This window comes from Alosa pseudoharengus, unplaced genomic scaffold, assembly GCF_046254945.1.
Source record: "Alosa pseudoharengus isolate Yale_2024_CS ecotype anadromous, Long Island Sound unplaced genomic scaffold, YU_APseudo_1.1 YU_APseudo_1.1_scf_1, whole genome shotgun sequence".
Classification (NCBI taxonomy): domain Eukaryota; kingdom Metazoa; phylum Chordata; class Actinopteri; order Clupeiformes; family Clupeidae; genus Alosa; species Alosa pseudoharengus.
This window is the reverse complement of record NW_027468564.1, coordinates 27,907,503-27,926,881: the sequence shown is the minus strand read 5'-3', so window position 1 is coordinate 27,926,881 and position 19,379 is coordinate 27,907,503. Positions and strand designations below refer to the sequence as shown.

General features: G+C 40.2%; 1 protein-coding gene across 4 annotated transcripts in view; it reads right to left on the bottom strand.

The window, feature by feature from the left end:
- LOC143124391 (NACHT, LRR and PYD domains-containing protein 3-like) overlaps positions 1-16,866 on the bottom strand; it is a 44,356-nt gene extending 27,490 nt beyond the window's left edge. For 2 of the 4 annotated variants that reach the window (XM_076285873.1, XM_076285892.1), the window contains exons 1-4: positions 16,635-16,866; positions 8,140-8,474; positions 7,848-7,982; positions 3,998-4,091 (exon numbers count right to left, since the gene is read on the bottom strand). In XM_076285873.1, coding sequence (XP_076141988.1) covers positions 3,998-4,091; positions 7,848-7,982; positions 8,140-8,442 — 532 coding nt within the window. In that variant the 5' untranslated portion in view covers positions 8,443-8,474; positions 16,635-16,866. Of the gene's footprint in view, positions 1-3,997; positions 4,092-5,923; positions 7,983-8,139; positions 8,475-16,634 lie in introns of those variants that run through there. The other 2 variants (XM_076285884.1, XM_076285900.1) reach the window with 2 other exon arrangements.
- Positions 16,867-19,379: the final 2,513 nt, after the last annotated feature.

Here is a 19,379-nt window from a genome sequence, read left to right as displayed (position 1 = left end):
TTCTTATATGTTACAAGAATTGTCATTTAAAAAGGAGCTTTAATTTAATTTTGACAAGAATCCCCAAATAATAGGGTATTTGATTTTCTCTCAAATCTGGACGGCCAGACGAACGTCCATAGTGAGTTTCTGACCTCTCTCAGATTTTGATGACAAACAACTCTTGCAAATACAGCTCTGAATTTCTTCCTCTTTTAGTGAAGTCTAAATGAATCAAAAGTAAGGCAAAACAAATAGCCTAGTAGCCTAATGAAACATACGGATTGATGTAGTATCTTTGTAACATTATTAAATTAAACTGTTACTATGCCTGTCGTTTGCAAAAGAGAACATTTTAATTTGATTCACAATAATGTTACATTTAATTTACATGTTGACAATGAGTAGCCTAGTTTTGGTTGTTGTTGGTGGCGTTATTGCATGTTAGTTATGCCTACAATGCAAAATTGCTTCTCACGATTGGAAGCTCCTCTAGCCGCATAAGATTTCAAAACAGGCAAAATGCCACAAAACCGGTTTGTGAATAGGTCTGTGAGTTAGGAGTCCTCTCGACTTTTTTTAAGCTGTCATAGCTGGTGGGAAGGTGTGATTTGTTGGGGGCAGGGCCGGATTAACTGGGCACAAATGTCTGATGACCCCCCCTGTCCCCCAGTCAACGTGAATCGGGTGGTCAGTTAATAGGCCTATATCGTGAAGATTTTTCTTGCCATCTAAGGCACGAGCGCATCTGTGAGGCCAAGCCTCACCAAGTAGCCCGTATGTTTACAACTAACATTACATTTAATTAAACTGCTTATAGGCTATGCCAAAATAGTTTTCAACATTTTGAATATTAGTGGCGGGTGAATTAGGAAATGTTCTCAAAGTAGCCTTATGGCTGAAAGCTGCTTGGGATCCCCCCGCCCGTCAAGCAATATAACCATACAAACGCGCGCACTCATTGTTTCAAAAGGAGTAATTTCAGCTTTGTCAGAACTGAAGAGCTGTGGACGACACGGCACGGCATGCCCAATTGAAAATAAATGAACGCAACACAACACAGACCCGGCTTCTCTCACGTCAGTCACTGACATGAACGAAACACAGAACCCGCTTCTCTCACGGCAGTCACTGACAGTAGCCTTGAATAAATGCATGGGGAAAAAAACTTCCCCATGACAAAGACATCGTAAAACACTGAAAGTTAATATTTTGTCACTATAACATACATCTGTCCTTTGTCAAATGTGTTATGTTCCAAGTAGCCTAGTGCGTAATTCTGCTTCATAAAGTTGAACAAATACATTTGCTTATTTCACAGAAAATAGCCAGTTAGGGTCTACAGTGCAGAGTTGGTAAGTTATGGTACGCTAACTTGGAGTGAACCTACAAATAGGGGAAATTCTTTCTCTAGTAGCGGAGTAGCCTCAGGTGCACACGTAGACATAAGGCCGAACATGCAAGCACCAATGAATCGTGCTCTCACGACAATCACGCCGTTAAACTTAAATAGGTTAACACCACTCTAAACTCGCCTTCAAGCAAGGAAAACGATGATTTGAAGACATCTGTTTCGTTGGAAGGGCAAGGGGGCAACACAGCAACAGGGCAACACAGAGACAGGCCCGATGGCAGGGCTGTTATGAGAGTATTAAAATATGGGATATTCTACGGGAAAACATTAAAACGGCAATACAGCGGGGGAAAGTTAAAATACGTGATAAACACAGAAAAAGTTGGCATGCATTGTTTCGGTCCCCGTGCACAGGGATTATTTGTCATATTATTAATCACATATGAGTATTTGTGAAATTGTGCAAACAGGCGCAACACATTTGAAAAGGAAGGACTGGTAGCATGCAAGCTCACGGGAAAGATTGATTTAAGAACGTTAGTGTGTGGCTGTGGCGCAAAGCAGCGCGGGCGGAAGACAGCGACAATTGGCAGGGGAGGGTCATGTCTTTTTTAACAATTCTGTCGGAGGGTCATTGAACAATTTCTAGCAGGCAAGGGAGGGTCATGCAACTTTTGACTGAATCACTCAAAATTCCTCCGGTGGCCCCTTCAATAAATAACAAACAGTCCCTAGATTGCTTACATATATGTCTTGGTTATATATACATGGTTATATGTCTTAGCCTATCTCGCGGTTGCATCCATTACAAACAAGCATGCAATGTGAACGTCTGGGATTGGGGAGAGCACTAAATGCTCTACTGAATAAGCACGAAGTCAAACCTTTAAATGAAAAACACTCTTTAATAATCAAAAAAATAAACCGCTAATGAAGTAAACTTGTGACAATCAAAAATCGTTTATCGCCTGTAACTCCGTGATAACAGGACGTAACAGGAAGGCATTTGGCTGCGCAACAGAGGTTAATATGCTCTATATTTTGTCCAAATGATGTCTGTCTATCATCGATGCACTCGGAGAAAACCAGAATGTTTAATTTGTCCTGCGTTTCTTGTATGGCTGCAAACAGTATTCACTCGCAGTTAACCAAATATTTCTTTATTAGGGCAGGGCAGGCATATTTCTGGCTATTAAATTATTTCTAAACCAGTCTGCTAAAGTCTGTAGTGAAGTCTGTGTAGGGTTTTCCAGGCTCCATTTCTTTTTATGAGACACCCTGCTCACTTGAGACATCTACCGGTTGTTTGGGTTGTTGCAGCGTCGTTGCAGCGTCACTGGAAAAATACAAATAAAGTCGTGTGATCCCGCGCGCGGACCGCGAGTGAAGCTGGCCAAGTCGAAGCACTGCCCACTGTAGTTGTGAAACCTTGGAAACTAGATGGTAATGATGGTAGTTGTGAATAGCAGCACCCAAAGTCTGAAGTACCATCACAGAGACAGTGGTTTTTACTGCCATTGCCGCCAATGCTACTGACTGCTTCTTCTACTGTGTAAAGTAGGTAGGGATAGCCTTTTCACAACAGTAACACCTCTGTTCAGGAGAATAATCCAACTATAGTGTTGTGACCACCACGCGTGAGTATAAATGGTTACGGCGCTCCTGTGATGTCACATTGTCGCGCTAGGGGTCGGGAATGGCGAGTATGCAGAGGCCCTTTAGCTAACGTTAGTTGACCTGCAGCTGCTTTAACGTTTCTTCAACCATGACCCAGCTACACATTACGGAAACTGTGAAAACAAAACATACCTCTAACCAACGTAACATAGTTAGCTGAAGTTTGCGATGCAGATGAAGTTTAGCCTAGGCTACCTGCCGTGGAGAAATATGGCCAGCTCTGCGTCAGACTTGATATTCTTCGTTTGACCAAAGATCCTTTAGAACCGTCTCTGGTTTGACGAAGACGTCGCCATCTCAAGAAGCTCCTCCGATGTCCACTTAATTGGTTTCTTGTTTTAATTTTGGAAATTTGCCTGCCTCTTATAGGCTACTCCTTCATGACTACAACTGACAGCTGTTGACAGTTGGCCTTTGCTAATTTGGCAACCCAAATAGGAGGACATGCTAGCCCATTATTAATACGCTATTCTAGAATTAATCGTTCAAATCATAAACGAAAATTCCAAAACATTCCGCCCCGTAACTCTTTTTTTTCTCACAGGTTTTACGGGTTATAGTATTGTTGTCAAATAAGCCATTACTTCAATTCATTGTGTTTCCTTACTCTCTGACGACATATGGTGATCATTTTTGGAATGGTTACAATTTATTTTCCATTATTTCCTACATACTGGTCCTTTAAGGGTATTTCACAATGTTGAAAGAAAAGTTCTCAAGTCTGTTCTTGTTTGTGTTTGAACAATATATTATTGTACTATAAATTATCCTCTAATTTAACTCTAATAATATTTCTGAAGAAAAAAAACAAAAGAATTCAAGTGTACACTGTATCTTCAAAAAATGCTTTTTCAAATGTGTTTTGAGAAGTACAGTACTGTGTAACATTCAAACAGAAGCTAATTCACAATCCAATTAGGACATAACTTCTTAGCTCCATGAGAATATAGCTTTTATAAACATGTAGTAACCTGAACATAACCGTACCTGTGTCTGAAGCTCTGTTAGCAGGGAACTTCTTGTGTTTGGAATTAGCTGTGTCAGTGATGGAGGAAGAAGAAATTCTAGATAGCTTTACACACTGGGGGAAATGTAAAAAAAAAAACATAATAAGCAGAGAACAATGTTACTGCTGGTTGACACTTGGGACCTGCAGTCTCAGAGAGCAAGAGAGAAAACCTGAACATACTGTGTTCAATGCTGGTGCACAGCACCAATAGGTGTGACTCAGAACCTAATGATAATACAAGTTGCATATGATGAACAGAGTTAAACAAACAGATTCCAGTGATTTTAGAACAGCTATGGGGCATTGTTAGGCACAACGCGCAGTGGAGAAATATTGAAGCATTCCAAGAAATATATTTTTCCTATTTTGAAAGTGCATACGATCACTGACTGCACCTTTAACTTGGGACTCTTATTGTTGATGCGTGTCAGAAACTCGCTGACAACATGGTGTTATCTAGCACAAAAGGTTGCAACATGTGTGAAGGCCTCGTACATCCTCATATATTTGAAGAATTTGGTTCCAAAATGCTATATCCTCCATTTTAATGAATTTTCATAAATATACTTTTTATTAATTAAAAAATGGAGACATAGCATTTTGGAACCAAACACTTCATTTGTTCTTTAGAGAATCTGTCATTTTGTAGACTAAGATCAGTGAAGACTTTGACTCAGACCAGGAAAGATTTAGATTTTTTTTATGCAAATGTACCGAATTGGCCCGAATTTAAGACAAGGTTTTTTTTTCTCAAAATATGTCTGAAAAAGTGGGGTCGTCTTACATTCGGCGCCTAGACAAAAAAAAGGAAAAACACGTAGATGGTGCCGTATCGATATTTTGTAACAAGTGTTTTGAATTAAGTTAGCAGCCACAATCCTTCTTCACAACAGCCTGAGCGATGGAGAGACCAAGAGATCATCTCGAAAAAAGTGGTTCAAAAGTAGGTCAAGTTAACCAACAATTGAGAAGGAGCTATGATGGCAATTTTAAATGGTGATTAATGCGATGGTGAGCCCAGAAAGGCAGTCTCAAAAAAGCAAACAGTCATCAAAATCTGTGGCCCTAAAATCGGACAGATTGATAGGAGAGTGTATGAATGTATGACTGAAAAACATAATGACGGAATGGCCATTACCAGAACAGTCATAGCTGAAGGCTTTGGAGATCGCTAAAGAGCTAAAAACACCCACTGACTTCAAAACTAGCCTTAATGATGCGCCGCAACGGACTGTCATTGCGTCGCAGAAGTCTTGGCCAGCGCTTGCCCACAGAATTCGAGGAGAAGCGTATTTTCAGTGGTAGCCTATGTGATCAACTTAAGGAAAAATAAAAACTCACTCACACCCCCTGGATCAGATGGGCAGTGTTTTTTGACACCTGTCAGTGTTGAAACTGCTTGTTTCAAGACTGTACAAGACGTGTATGGTTAATGCAGTTATGAGTTATTGAGGCTATGGTCATTTTCTTTCATAATTGGTAGAAATAGCCTAGCACGTTCTATCTTTTGCACTTTTATGGCATTATAAAAATATCATTCATTCAAAGTCATTCATTAACATATTACTGTTATTTATTTAATTTAAATTTGACAACTGTATCCCAAAAGATGAATGAATTTGATCTCATGATCATGAATGAATTCAATGTGTCATCACCAGAAAAAAAAAAAACTAAATCAGACAAGAAAAAGCTGCTTTAATTTTATTTGTTTTTTTTGTTGCAATAATTAGTCCTGAAAAGGGGGGGGGGGGGGGTCGTCTTATATTCAGGGTCGTCTTATATTCGGGCCAATACGGTCATTTTCTAGGTGATTCAAAACATTTCAATGTTGACACAAACTAAAGGAGATACAATTAACTGTAGGAACAAGAAATCCATGCATAAATTACAGTTACCCTTACCTTTGCATCTCCTTCCATGACAGTTTTATGTGAGCAAAGGGATTTTCTACCATGGAGGGCGTTATTGTCAAGATCAGAAAATGGCCGCCTTTTCTTCGTGATTGCCTAGGCTACTACCACTTTTCCCTCGCCCTCCCATAAATTCATCAATGCATATGAAAATATGACATGGTAGCATACATTTTCAAATGTAGGCCTATCATGAAAATTGTTCTTATATCTTTAGTTGGATATTGGATGTGAGAAGAATAAAATGGGTGTTCCATAACTTAACTTAATCCATAATTTGATACTGCAGCTGAAGTTAGACTTGAAGAAGAATCTGTCTGCTCACCGGTTCCATTTTTTTTAACAGCCATTTCATTATTGATAAGTTGATTACATGTCTATATTAACATGTTCTACCAAAGAAAATATAGAAAATAACTATTTGTGTTTGTGCTGTAAAATGGTTAGAAGAAATGAAATCGGAATCGGCTAAAATCGGTATCGGCAGGTCAAACTCTATGAAAAATCGGAAATCGGTATCGGCCCAGAAAATTGCAATCGGTGCATCTCTAATTAAAATGGTAGCGCACAATGCATAGAAGAAGACTTCTGCAGGGAAATATATCTGTATTAACCCTTAGAACCCTAGACTGTTTTAAGGGTTTTCACTACCTTTAGTGAGAAGCATTTGTCCTGGTCATTGTACTGTAAGTGCCATACACTCATGCTATATATTGGGGGTTTTTTTCAGCAGAGGCTAGGGTACCCAAATCTGCTACAATTTTATGTATTAATACTTGCCATTGATTTAATTTTGATTTTTAAATAATAAAAATACAAAAGGCGTATTATAAAAATTCTTATATTTTGACATGTATCTCACCACTGCAAGTTAGCAGCTCGACTTGCCTTTCATTGTGTGTGTAGAGCAGACTGTCCTGAATCTGGCAATATCATTGCCATGGTGGAGGGATACTCTGGGGCTGAGCAATTTACAGACATATGTGGTGTGCGCCTTACAGAAATAAATGCCATTTGATGAATTGATGAAAAATGACCTTTCTGCGCTCCATATCTGTGACACATACTGATCTGACCTGACTTGACCCGAGTTTGCGTGTTAGCCTATGTGTGCCTATGGTGTATGCTCTCATAATGATTCTCTACAACAACTTTCTACTGCATTGCCATGAACAAAGTAAAGGGAAAAAAGGTGTTTCTTTGTTGAATTCAATTGGGATGCAATGTGAGCCTTGAATTGGATGCCATGCAGGAATTTGCAAGGACCTCAAAACCGGATTATGAACATGCTTTCCATAGAGAAACACACGATAGCTTTGGATTATAAACATGCTTTGCCACAAAAACAGACAAAAACGTGGGGTAAGTCGAGCTATATGAACCTATTATTTTGCTGTCACTTTGTCTGATTTATAACCCAGAAGGATGCACTAGGTATCAAATGATAACTCTGTCTCCTCTTTCATCTGACATGCGTGGCATATCTAACCGATCACGGGTCCGCGAGTAATTCAAACGAGAGTAATAGGTGTGCAGCGTTGGTTTTTGTACATGACGTTATTATTTTGCAGTCACTTTGTCTGTTTTTATAAGCCAGAGGGATCGATATTCTTGGTACCAATGGATAGCTCTGTCTCCTCTTTCATCTGTTATGCTTGCCATATCTATGCGATCACAGGTTTGCGAGTAATTCAAACGACAGTAATGGGTGCGCAGGTGAACGCAGAGAAGTATAGACTGTAAATATGATGCAATTTGATTTAATTTCATTATTTTTTTTTATTTTCATACTTTAACGTAGACAAGTGCCTGGTCTCGGAACTTCTACTCTGTCACGCAATAAAGGTTTCATCTCACTGTGATGAACAGTTCCGGAACAATGTAACAGAGAAGAAAGGGTGTGTTTTTGACGCACTTTGTTCTGCATTAATGCAGTTACCGTCCCATCTCCTTCCATGCCAGTTCTATCCGAGCAAAGGGATTTTCTTCCATGGAGGGCGTTGTCGTCAAGATCGTCAAATAGCCTCCTTTTCTTCATTTGGTCACATTTCTTGACAAAAACAAAACATTGGATCACAGATCAGTTTGGAAATACAATGAACCCCTGTAATTACGTACACAGCACTTTTCCTTTTGCAGCACACATACACACATAAACTGTATAAGGCAATGTGTGAGTGTTTTCCACAATAATGTCATTAGCTCACCATCATCTCAGGAGAAACACTTGAGTTTGACCTGTGTCTGACATATGGGGAAAGCCACAGCATCCTCGCCAGCACAGGAGACGAGTTGACAGTCCCTTTCTTCTTTGCTGTGACAAAGCGAGCTCTTAAACCTCTCCATCTTTTGCGACAAACTTCAACCTCACTCTTGAGGTTCTCTGCAATGTCCCTCCAAGAACATTCTCTTTCCTTGGTGTTCTTTTGGTCTCTCGGTTTAGGGGCATATAAATGTTGATGGCACTTAACTTCATCAATCAGTCTCTCTTGAAAATTAAGTCTATCCATCCTTCCATTCCAGCCAGGACTGACCCCTCTATCTGCAATGCAGTCACACTTCTGTTACCTGGGTTATCAGCTATTTTTACAACAAAGTAAATGCAGTTGATGTCATAAATGTATAACTGGAATTAAAATATGTTATAAAAATATGTAATTTGTTTATACCGGTAATAAAAAAAAACATTTCCCCCATTTTTGATCAGAATTATTATGACCGCCGCTAGCGAAGCGCTTTTACCCCCGGTAAAAAATGAAAATGCAATATCATTCTGCTTTAATTGCCCCTCTCTTCAGTAAAGACGTTCAGAACTGCACCAAATTGATGATTAACCTGACATTCTCCGGGGGTATACGAAGTTTCGTAGAATTTCATCCATGGGGGGGGGGGGTCTAAAAAATTAAGTTATGCGTACATTTAGTGACTGTACACTCATTGGCCTGTAGATGGTAGTGCACACATATAAACACGCACACACACACACAGGCACGTATACCATCAGTATCGGCAATTAGTACTGCCGATACATAAAGGAAGAAATGTCCGCTTGATTGGTGTTAGTGGCAAATGTAAGTTTGTGATGGTGTTGGTGGCATATGTGAACGAGTATCTAGGCCACCTACCCAGACACATTTATAGCAGCAGAATGTACTATGTAGCATTTTAACTGGCAATGTTGTGCAATAAATGCTGTTCTGACATTCTTAGGGGGGGGGGGCTGACCTAGCATGCAGTAGCCAGAAAAGTTGTGGGTTCAATTCTTGGCTTCCACCATTGTGCATTTGAGCAAGGCACTTAACCCCAAACTCCTCCAGGGACAATAGACTTTGTAATATAATTTAAATATACAAGTCACTTTGGATAATAGTGCTAAATTAATAAATGTAAATAAATGTCAATTTACGTCTGGGAAGTCAGGGAAGATATGTAGGTCTAGTTATGAAACACTGTTTTCCTGATGTGCAAAATTATGAAAAGTCTGGAGGTTTTGCTCAATGTAATACATTTGCAAAAAAGTCTATAATACTAAAAATAGACACTTGTTTTATAAAACCATGTAACTATTGACCATTAAAAATAGAACTTAAAAGTGGTTTTTTGTAACATGCTAATGTTTTTAAAGCCAAATTGCTATTATTTAAAGACAGGTTGTAATAGCTAAGTGGGAATTTATACTCGAAAGGCAAATGTTATTGAAGACGTCATTAAAGGAATGCATCATGGTCTGAAACATTCATTAATAATGTAACCATCCAAAGATACAGTTAGAACGGTGAAAACAAGAGCATATTAACAACAAGAACATAATTTAACAATTGTTTAGTTGAGGCATAACTTGGATGATTATAACAACGCATAACTATCCGAAAATGTTTTTATCACCAAATCCCTGAACTGTCCACGTTTGTGACCAACCTGGTCTCATTAGGGAAACGTTCCCCTGGGAACGTTTTGGCAAACCCAGCCAAACGTTCCACCAGACACGTTTCTGAGGTGCAAACTAGCCAAGCAACCCAGCGGGGGTGCTAAAGAGAGACGTTTAGACGTTGTTTACTACCAGGGTTCCTACACATTTTCCATTTCAAAATTCCATACTTTTTCCATACTCAAATTTTCAAACTTCTCAGTACATTTTTCTACTAGCATTGTGAAGAGCTGTATAATAATGTTTATTATTAACTTGGTAGGCCTTGCATACTTTTTGTTGGGGGAAGTGCTGTGTTGGAAGGTGCACTCACATTTTTAGTTCTCTGTAGATACAAGCATAGCCTACATATGTTGGAGAATAGTGCACTGCTGGCAGAGGCCTCAGAAATCACCATAAACAATATAATTTGTTTGCAATAACAGTTTATCAGATAATGCAGTATCCATGTCTTGGTATCTTTTACAAAATCAAAAAAGTCTACCTGTGTATTAGCCGAAAATAGCAGAGCTACGCAAACATACCAGTGCACAATGGTGTAGGGCACTTGCATAGAACAGGGGTTCTCGATTTGGTTTTGGTACCAGGGTCCCCTTGCGGTAGAGATTTTTTTCTGAGGACCCCCATTCAATTGTATCTTGATGATGTGGACTGACAGTTAAGCTACACAACAGTAGGAATGGTTCATTATGACCTGAGTGAAGTGATTAGTACTGTAGATGCAATAGTCTGGAAACACAAATATTTCTCCATACCCTTGTTTCTTTTTTCCATACTTATCCAGACCTGGAAATTACTAAAATCAAATTCCATACTTTTCCAGGTTTTCCATACTGTGTAGGAACCCTGTACTACAGTTAGGTCAGGGGCCTGTACTACGAAGCGGGGTTACTGGCTTATCTGGGTAACTTCGAGAGTAACTTGATCACGTGTGGCGTAACTTCCCGATTAACCCGTACTACGAAAGGTGGATAGGTTTTAACCGAGGTATGCTGCCATGGCAATTTACGCTGCATCTCAAACCTGCTCCGACCAGGTTATGTTCTTGGTTAACCCGAGGTTTCCGTTAACCACACCCTTTATAAGTAGGCTACCACCCCTCCACTAACAATTTCGGCGTACCTGGATGATCCATACGACATTGGAGCGCAAATCGTGAGGGACTCTCTTCGCAGGGCGAGGGGTTTTAGAGACCGCCAGAAAATATATATAGCCTACCCGGACGATATTCTCTATGAAGATATAGATTGTCAGCCGAGGGAATTCGTTATCTTTGTCAGATGATCTAGGAAGACGTCTCATAGCAATGCCCGTACGTGGACATTCATGTATTCAATCGGTGATGGAAGAATACTGTAGGCTATGTCCTAAAATAAATCGGACATAGGCCTATAGTATGCTGAACATCTGAGCAAGAATAGCCTAAAATAAATCGGACATAGCCTACAGTAGGCCTAATAAATAAAAATCACCATTTTAACAAACTTGTTGAATTGAATGTCATATTACTGTACCCTGCTCATAAAGGCTACACATTTCCACAGCACCAGAATCCGACCGAATGCCTCCCTCAACCCCCTCCATAATCGGCCTTCCACTATTATTTGCGATGGCCAACTCCTCTGCTACTGTAAAACACTCTGGTGCCTTTCCTCCTAGTGTTCGAAGACACCTGTTTCTTGTTAGCTGTAAAACAGAGGCCAAGTGAAGGCTATAAGCTAGGCCTACATGTTTTCATAATTAAGAAATATTAATGCAAGCTATAACTATATAAACCTACTATTCTGAATAATGTTTTTGTGTTTCATTTTCACCTGCTGCCATGTGCGTTTGGCAATGGTGTTGCATCTGAAATGTTCACAGGATTAGGCATACACTAAATCAGTCAAACATTCAATCAGTTAAACATTCAATTATCCTTATTACTGTAATCTATATGCCCACTTCTGAATTGGGTTGCATCTGTAGGCCTTTCTATGAACTCAAATTAGGCTATTTAATTATTTCAACTCATTTTAGACATTCTGTAAGCTACTAATCCTCCGTAACATTTGAAGAACATGTGGGAATAAAACTTTACTTTAAGGCATTTAGGCTACCCGATCTGCAATACGTTGCCAACAGCCTTGCCTTGCTTTGTTCACTGCCGACGTATTTGATTTTTGTCGTAGAGTGGGTTTTAATTCCTCGTAACTTGTCATAATAATTGTGCATTCCTCATCTGTAAAATAAGGTGAACGCGTCATCACTGAAAGTGGTGATTTGCGCTGCAACCCGCCCCTTTTATGTGAACGCGCACAAACTCCAATGGGGTTAACCCCAGCTCAACAAATCAACTTCATAATCAGCGTCGTAGTACCGATTAACACCACTAAAGATAACCAGGTTTTGTCAACACCGGTTTAACAAAGTAACCCTGGGTTACATCTGGGTAGGTTAAGCTCCCTTCGTAGTACAGGCCCCTGGTCAAACTAAATTGTAGCTTAGACAAGCTCAGCAGTATTCTTTGGTTAGCAAACCAAAGTTTTGGATTAATAGTGCCTATATCTCGCTACGTTTCACAAAATATAAGGCCACAAACCCTGAACTGCCGTCTATGGTTAGCTGCCACATCTTGGTGGGGTTTTTTTTTCGCGAGCAACCCGGGGGATTTTAGCTCAGTTGTCAACACGCTCGACCTCCGCTCCGAGGGGCAGCTGTTCGCAGGTTCGAATCCGGCTGTGTGCAGGGCCGAGCCGTGCAATTCAACCCAACGCACGAAGACCAGAGGACCAGGCTGCGCAGACTGGGCTTGCGACGAGGACCAGACTCAGCACACAGCCGGATTCGAACCTGCGAACAGCTGCCCCTCAGAACTTTATATTTAAACCAACCAAAGCTGGACTGAAACATTGTAAAACCATTGACTTGTTTTAAAAAAAATGTATGGGAAAAGTGAAACCACCCCATTAATTAAGAAACAGGTCCTCCTCTCATGTTCCTGCTGAAAAACTGCTGGTTTTATCTTGCACGTATTTTGCGTTTTTTTTTTTTATCTAGCCAACATTTTATGTAGTCGCCGACAAAAAAAAGTGGTTATATTTCACAACTTTTGCGAAGTAGGCTACTGGGAAAGGCTGGCAAGCAAGCTGCAGACAGATATTATAGGTAGGCTATAGACAGATATTTACTTAGGCTAGTCCAGCAACACACGCAGGAGATATGCAAACAGATCCACTTCACGAGTATTTCCTCCTGATTGCGAAAACGTTTGTTTTTTCCCCCCTGTCGGTCCGTGGTTCCTTCATAAATTGCGCAGCAAACAGAAGCACCGGTCTGCGCACAATTTGACCAGCAGTCTTCGTGTCCATAGTTTGTGAAACAATGCTGCATCCGAGCAAATAAGATTCTAAGCCCAACGCAACTCCAAAAAGGAGGACACATGAGCGTCCGAATTGAGGCTGCGCCGGACAGGGCTTTTAAAATCCGTATGTTCGGCCTAAATACGAACGTATGGCCACACTATCGCTAACTTTGTCCCTCTCACTCTACCGCTCACGGCTACCTGCTTATCTCTCAGGCCTCGGCTACACCACGAAAACGTCAGGCATACTGAAAAACATCCCGTGAAAAACATATTCACTCTGCAACCACTACACTTCTAGTCACTTACAGTTGCATTTAAAAAATACACGAAACCGGCTGGAGACCTTTCACTCGCTCTCTCGCACTCGCTGGCGGTCCCATAGCCTACACAAATTTAATAGGCCTACCTCCTTTTCGAAAATTCAAGACATTCCAGACAATGTAAGACTCTGTCTCAAATCGCTTACTTCTGCACTTACAATACCTAATTTGAGTGCATGAGGGTGTTCACACTGACAATTCCAACGACACGAAGGGCGCTGCAAGTTCCCGGATGGTGCACTCATAACGGTCAAAAAGCTGAGTGTGCAACGCTGGACACTTTTCGCCCTTAATGGACGCCATCTTGGCCAAATAGCGGAAGGGGAGGGAGCGTTTTCAAACTCGTGGAAATCGCGGTTGAGAAAGCTGAAGCAGCAGCAGTGGAAAACAGACTACAGAGGTACAAGCAAGTTATAACATAAACGGTTTATGTTTTGACACAGTATGACCATGTCACTGTCGAGTTGAGGACGCCAATAAAGTTATGCTAAAATGTTTGCGATCGTCATTTCCGTGAAGTGCACGGAGTTAGTGTTTGATATGAGACAATACTATTTTGTTAAAATTTGCGCACTCCGCCAGTAAGCACACAGTGCACATAGTGTACTACACGAAAGTGTACTCACGTAAGTACACCATTTGAGACGGACTCTAAGACTTTTTTAGGTCTTAAAACCCGAAAGTTGTATTTAAGACTTTTTTAAGGATCCGCGGGAACCCTGACTATTGGCTGTGCCCAAAACAGAAAGCAGCTCCCCGCTGCCTTTAACTGTCACTAACATGCAGGCGCAGTCTCCCGCGAAATTTTGAGGTTGTTCTGTATGGCAAGCGATTTTATCATTTACCCGCTAAGTTTGACTATCTGGAATTAACATTGTAGATATCAACAACGTCTTTCTGACTAGTCGCAATTACATTTTGGATAGTTGGAATTGTCATTCAAGATATCTGTAACGTAATTGTGACTAGTCGAAACGTCAGATAGAGATATCTGTAATTTAGTTTTGACTAGGCAAAACTGAATTACAGATATCTGTCCTCACGTCATTGAAAACAACATTCAACTCGTCACACATCTTAAATGGCAATTGCAGATATCTTTAATTCAGTTTTGACTAGGCAGAATGAAAGGTGAAGATATCTCAAACGTCATTATGACTAGTGCAAATTATTGTGCAAGACGTTGCTCTTTAGTTCCGTAGCAGAGCCCGTCTAGATTTCTAGGCTAGAGCCCATCTACTTAGACATGCAGCTAATTTCCCCTCCCCAACATAATCGAAGAAAAAGTGGGCTTATTTCCTTATTTCTATGAATGGAAGAAGAATAAGCAGGCTGTAATGTCGTAGCCTACATAAATTAGTAGGCCTAGGCTAGGCTACTAAATGCACCAGCACCAGCTACAGGAAATTCCATTCATAATGGTGTTGGCTGTAATCGAAAAAATCAAAGCAACATTGAATCATCAATTCTTGCTGCCAGCTCCTGTCTTACATAGGCTGCAGCATTAAAAAGACGATTAAAAACTCCTTCGCCCTCTGGCTGCTCTGACATGGTGCTAATTACAAAGTTAACAGCAGGTGCTATGATTTGATGATTTGAACAACAACATGCTCTTCTCCCGCCTAAAGTGGGATGCGGGCCTAATTTGCATAGCAATACAGATATCTCTAACGTCATTTCGCCTAGTCAAAACTCTAATTCAAGATATCTATAATTACATTTTGACTAGGCAGAATGAAAGTTATAGATATCTCCAATTTCAGATATCTCTAATCAAAACTCATTCAAGATATCTATAACTTGATAATAGATATCTACAATTTGATTCTGACTAGTCATAACTCCAGTTTGAGATATCTACAACGTCATTTTGACTAGTCAAAATTCCATTTACAGATATCTACAATGTCATTTCGCCTAGTCAAAACTTAATTCAAGATATCTAAAAAGGAACATGTAGATATCTTGAATTGAAGTGAATTAAAGATATCTTCAACTGGAGTTATGACTAGTCAGAATCAAATTGTAGATATCTCTAACTGGAATTACAGATATCTACAATTCAATTGCAGATATCCGTAATTCACATAGTGGATATCTGCAACTGAATTGTAGATATCCGTAATGATAAACCCCATAGAAATGAATGGCAAATGTGGCGTCATTTGTCCTAGGAAGAATGCCTTTGTGGATATCTGAAATGACAATTATGGATAGGAAGAATTCAATTGCGGATATCTAAAATGTTCGTTTTGACTAGGCAAAACTGAATTACAGATATCTGCAATACATATCCAGTCTAGCGGGAAAATGTTAAAATCGCTTGCCATAGTTCTGGGCTTATTTTTCTCTCAAGAATTGGCAACACGGGACCGCCCCCGTGATTAGGCTACGTAGTTTTTCTGGCTGCCATTGTTCATGTAGGCTACCCTACCTGGAGTCCTAGCGAGAGCACAATTTGAATTGTCTCTGCAACAGACTCTGGCAATGAGTAATGATACACGTTACTTTTACCAACTTTAAACTAGGAGAAAAAAAGTTGAAAAAGGAGAAAAAAGGTTTCCTGCCAGCTTTGCTAATAGCACTAACTAAACTAAATTACAAACATAGTGTAGGCTATTTTGCCATGTGTATTTCCGTGAATTGCCACATGTCATGGGTTACATGTCTTAAAAACAGTGATATTTTATGAAACGTCGTTCGGGGATCCTTGCATGAAACCCTCCAACAGTGCATGTAGCCTACATTTCAAATAATACGATACACAAATAGCCTACCAATTTAGTTTAAATAGTTAGCCTACAGCCTTTACGATTGTGCTTAAATGGATAAGCCCGGACATCTTATTCATTCATGATTGACTTGAATGTAATGTTTTATTTCCCCACGGTAGCTATCCCGTAGCTCTTGTTTAGATTTGAAATATTGACGCCAAAGCAAGCCCATCGTCAGCCAGTTAAAGATAAAAACCTACCCATAGCCTAGTAAGCTAAATCTTCTAAATCGTATAGCCTAAAAACAGCACTACCATAGCTACAATAAAAAGAGAACGCCGACATTTGCAAATAATATGATTAGCCTATGACCACGAGGGGAATCGAAACTTACCTTTGTCTTGGGCTCTGCAAAAAGGTAGAATCTTGCATGATCAGAATACGACATTACATTTTCTAAGAAATAGGTCCACAAACAATGGGTTTATTGAAATGTGTAAAACCAGAAGCCGGGAAGTAGACTACCTGCACAAGAATGAACGCTGTCTGTGGACTAAACTGGACTTCCACTGATCGCGCACATGCCACCTGCGCACTGACTAGGCTATTTCCTCCCCACCTGTGGCTCGAGACACTGCGTTCAGCCAGAGCCCGTCTAGGGAGAACATGGCCACTCTGTAAGTCCCATTGTACCGAATTTTGGTTGCAGTTCCACCAGAGTTCCACTGGGGGCGATCGCCATGAGTGCAAAATGAATGGGAGTCAATGGCGCTAGAGGGCCAAATTTGTCTCGTTCTCCTGATTGTAAAATGCCATAAATCTCTACAGAAGAAGAAGTGTGACCGATTCGTAATCTGTTAAACCAAACCTTCTCCTGTCTATTTGTGTAACTGTTCCTTTTCCTTGATATTTAGGGCCCGAGCACCGAAGGGCGCAAGGCCCTATTGTTTTTGTAAGGATTATTATTATTATTAGGGCCCGAGCACCCGAAGGGCGCAAGGCCCTATTGTTTTTGTAAGGATTATTATTATTATTATTAGGGCCCGAGCACCGAAGGGCGCAAGGCCCTATTGTTTTTGTAAGGATTATTATTATTAGGGCCCGAGCACCGAAGGGCGCAAGGCCCTATTGTTTTTGTAAGGATTATTATTAGGGCCCGAGCACCGAAGGGCGCAAGGCCCTATTGTTTTTGTAAGGATTATTATTATTATTATTATTATTATTTTAACTTTGTCTCAGAGCATTTTCCTTTTTTGAGGTGGTTAACATGGTCGAAAACGCTTGAAATTTGGCACACATATCAGGTGTCACGCAAAGCAGTTAGGTACAAGAGCTTGGCCCTGGGCGTGGCCAAGGGACTCAGTAGCGCCCCCTTAGGTGATTGAGGCAGTGGTTGGCACATACTTTCAGCTAGACGCATCAAATTCGGTAGGTATGTGTATCTCCCCAAGATGAACAACTTTCGTATGTACAATGCATTAGCCACGCCCAACAGGAAGTGAGGTATTTGGGATTTTGTGCGGACTAAAATGTGATGAATTGTGATGCCAGAAGACGTTCTTCCCATAGGTGAAAACTCATGAAATTTGGCACACACGTCAAGAGGTACCATGAATACACAGGGGAAAAGCCTTGGCACTGGGCTTGGCCCAGGAACTCCATAGCGCCCCCTTATGTCACTTTGACTTGTGGTTGGAATATAGTTTTAGATACACACACCAAATTTGGTGGGTGTGTGTAACTCCCAAAAACAATCAACTTTTGTATTAACATGCCATTAGCCACGCCCACAGGAAGTGAGGTAATTGGGATTTTGTGCATTGTGGACATGATCAATTTTAATGTACTCCTCCTAGACGATTGATCCGATTCATGTGAAAGTTGGTATACATGATGCCAATATGCTTCTGATTCTAAATTGTGAAGCTTTTTTTGATATGTTGTAATTTGACGAAATGGCGAAACTATGAATTTTAATACCCTTCCACGTTAACAATAAATGTGTCTTAATTCACCATGCATGGCTTGAAATGTTTTAAATTTCACAGGTCTTTGAATACCATGGTAGTGATGATATTCACATGCCCATAATGTATATTTGGCATAGCGCCACCACCTGGCAACAGAAAGAATGGCAATTACATTGATGTTACATGATCAATTTTAACATACTCCTCCTAGACGGTTTGCCGGATTCATGTGAAATTTGGCTAACATTATGCCAAGATGTTGCTGATGTTAAATTGCGAAGGGATTTTTGATATGTTGTAATATGTCATGATTTTAATATCTCACCATATAAACTGGAAATGTGTCATATAATCACAGTGCATTGAATGAATGGTCTGAAACTTCTCAGGTTAATAGATATTATGATTATGATGATATCCAGACACCCAATGGGCCTGCCTGACATAGCGCCACCACCTGGCCAAGTAGGAAATGTGACAGAAATGGACAATGCCTTAAGTGATTGATCTGAAACTTTATAAAATATTGGATATCATTATTGTGATGATATTCACACATATAATTCACATGCCTAGCATAGCGCCACCATCTGGCCAAACAGGAAATATGCCAGAAATGCTCTATGCTTTGAGTGAATGGTCTGAAACTTCTCAGGTTAATAGATATTATAATTATGATGATATCCAGACACCCTATGGGCCTGCCTGGCATAGCGCCACCACCTGGCCAAGCAGGAAAATGTGCCAGAAATTGGTAATGCCTTTATTGGTTGATCTGAAACTTTATAAAATATTGGATATCATTATTGTGATGATATTCACATGTGTAATTCACATGCCTAATATAGCGCCACCATCTGGCCAAAAAGTGTATCAAAAATGTTCTTTGCTTAAAATGAATAATCTGAAATTTCTCAGGTTAATATATATTATGATTATGATGACACACAATGGGCCTGCCTTGCATATTGCCCCACCTGGCCAAGCAAGTAAATGTGCCAGAAAATAACATGCAAAAACAAATAACACACATATCAAATATGTACATTTTACAAATGCACCACGTCGGTGCTTTGTTGGATTCTGAAATGTCATGGGTTGCGGCCCGCAGGTGCTCGGGCCCGCCATTGCCGCTTGCGGCTATATTTATTATTATTATTCATTATTCT